This window comes from Aureococcus anophagefferens (assembly GCF_000186865.1).
Source record: "Aureococcus anophagefferens unplaced genomic scaffold AURANscaffold_387, whole genome shotgun sequence".
Lineage (NCBI taxonomy): Eukaryota > Pelagophyceae > Pelagomonadales > Pelagomonadaceae > Aureococcus > Aureococcus anophagefferens.
Window position 1 is genome coordinate 1 of NW_008705894.1, and position 2,015 is coordinate 2,015.

Genomic DNA, 2,015 nt, shown 5'->3' on the forward strand with positions numbered 1-2,015 from the left:
AGCTCGCGCGCCTTGGCGTTGTCGCCGAGGGAGCCGTGCGCGTCCCCGAGGTCCGACAGCGTGCTGGCCACGGTCGTGTGGTCGCGGCCGAACTTGCGCTCCAAGATCGCGAGCACGTGCTCGAGGACGTCGCGCTGCTTGGCGTAGTCGCCGAGGGAGCCGTGCGCGTTCGCGAGGTTCCCCAGCGCCAAGGCCACCACCACGTTTTCGCTGCCGTACTCGCGCTCCAAGATCGCGATCGCGCGCTCGAGGAGGTCGCGCTTCTTCGCGTAGTCGCCGAGGGAGCCGTACGCATTCCCGAGGCCCATCAGCGTCCCAGCCAACTCCACGTGGTCGCGGCCGTACTCGCGCTCCTGGATCGCGAGCGTGCGCTCCTGGATCGCGAGCGCGCGCTCGAGGAGGTCGCGCTGCTTGGCGTAGTCGCCGAGGGAGCCGTACGTGCCACCGAGATGCTTCAGCGCGAAGACCACCTCGCGGTGATCGGGCCCAAACTCGCGCTCCTTGATCTCCAGAATCTTCTCCAAGACGCGCACCGCGCTCGCGTGCTCCGCGATCGAATAGAGAAGCACCTCTAGCTCGCCGAGCAGCCTCTCGTCCGTCGCGCGGTCGGAGCCGAGCACGCGATCCACGAGGTCGTCGACGTTCTCCGCATCGGCGACGGGCAACGCGCAGAGCATGTTGAGGCGCTGCTCGACGGCGTCCGCGTTGCCGAGGAAGTACTCGCGGAAGAACTCGTAGGTCACGTGGCTCTTGTGCATGGGCTCCGACTGCTTGATCGCGGCGTGGTGGATCTGGAGCTCGCAGAGATGCGACACCTCCTCGCCCGCGGCGCCTTCGACGCGCACCGCCACGTTCATGAGAATGTCGCGATAGCCGTTAAAGCACGGCGGGTTGAACCGGTTCTTCGTCCGCACGATGTCGACGCGCGGGTCTTCGTCGAGCGCTTCGTAGAGCCGCACGATCTCGTCCTCGGTCGCGCACATGACGGAGCCGCGCACGACGTCGAAGAGCCAGGACGTGGCCGGCGCCGTATTCTTCGCGTACTCGTTCCGCGCCTTGGCCTCGGCGCGCGCGCGCCCCTTGAGCGGCGCAAGCTTCAGGACCGCGCCGTCCGGGCACGCGGCGGTCATGACCTCGCCGTACTTGAGCAACGCCTTCTCCGCGACCGCGTACAGCTCATCGAGCGTCGTCGCCGGCGCGCCGTGCAGCCCGCACTGGCGCCGGTCGTCGCCGAGGCCTTTGCCGCGCCACGCGATTTCGCAGACCGTGCCCGTGAAGTGCTCGTCGTAGACGGCCTCGATCTGGTCGCGGGCGATCTTGAACTGCTTCAGGTTCGTAAATAATATAGCCTTCTTTCGGTTGAGGAGGCCGTGCGCCTCGGCGTAGGCCTGGACCTTTGGCCACGCGACGACGTCGTCCTCCTTGGCCGCAGCGAAGGCCTGCTGCGCCTCTTCGCCGTAGAGCACGCCGATCTCGTTCTTGATGTCGACCTCCGCCAGGGGCTGCTGCGCCGTGCTCACGGCGGCGCCCATGGCGGGCTGCCTTTTAGGCTACTGAAACGGCAAGCAGGTTGATCGAGACGTTGAGGAGCTGGATGCCGCCGAGGAGCAGGCTCGGCCGGCTCCGCCTCCAGAGGCGAATCGATCTCTGCACAGAGCTGTGCTCGAACACTCGACGCCGTCGGCTGGCAACGCGCATTCGCGTGCGGGCATCGGGTTCCGCGCATCGCAGCGTTCCGGCGTCGCATCCCGCGCAAACCCCAAATCCCCCGGACGCGCATCGCGAACCACCGGCTCCCCCTGACGCCGACCCATGTCCTACCTCGACCAGATCGCGCGCGCCGGCGGCCAGGGCGACGGCGGCCCGCCGCTGTCGACGCTCGGCTTCGCGCCGACGGGCCGCGCGTCCTGCAAGGGCTGCGGCGGCGCCATCCCCAAGGGCGGCCTCCGCGCGACCAAGTTCGTGCGCTCCGCGCACCACGACGGCTACGACGCCGCGCACTACCACGCGGAGTG

At 68.4% G+C, this 2,015-nt stretch overlaps 1 protein-coding gene across 1 annotated transcript; it reads right to left on the minus strand.

Moving 5' to 3' along the window:
• Positions 1-8: 8 nt before the first annotated feature.
• AURANDRAFT_35161 (hypothetical protein) lies at positions 9-677 on the minus strand (the record flags this gene model as incomplete). Its single annotated transcript, XM_009044519.1, has 1 exon — positions 9-677. A coding segment is annotated over one exon (669 nt), but the record flags the coding sequence as incomplete, so codon positions are not given.
• Positions 678-2,015: the final 1,338 nt, after the last annotated feature.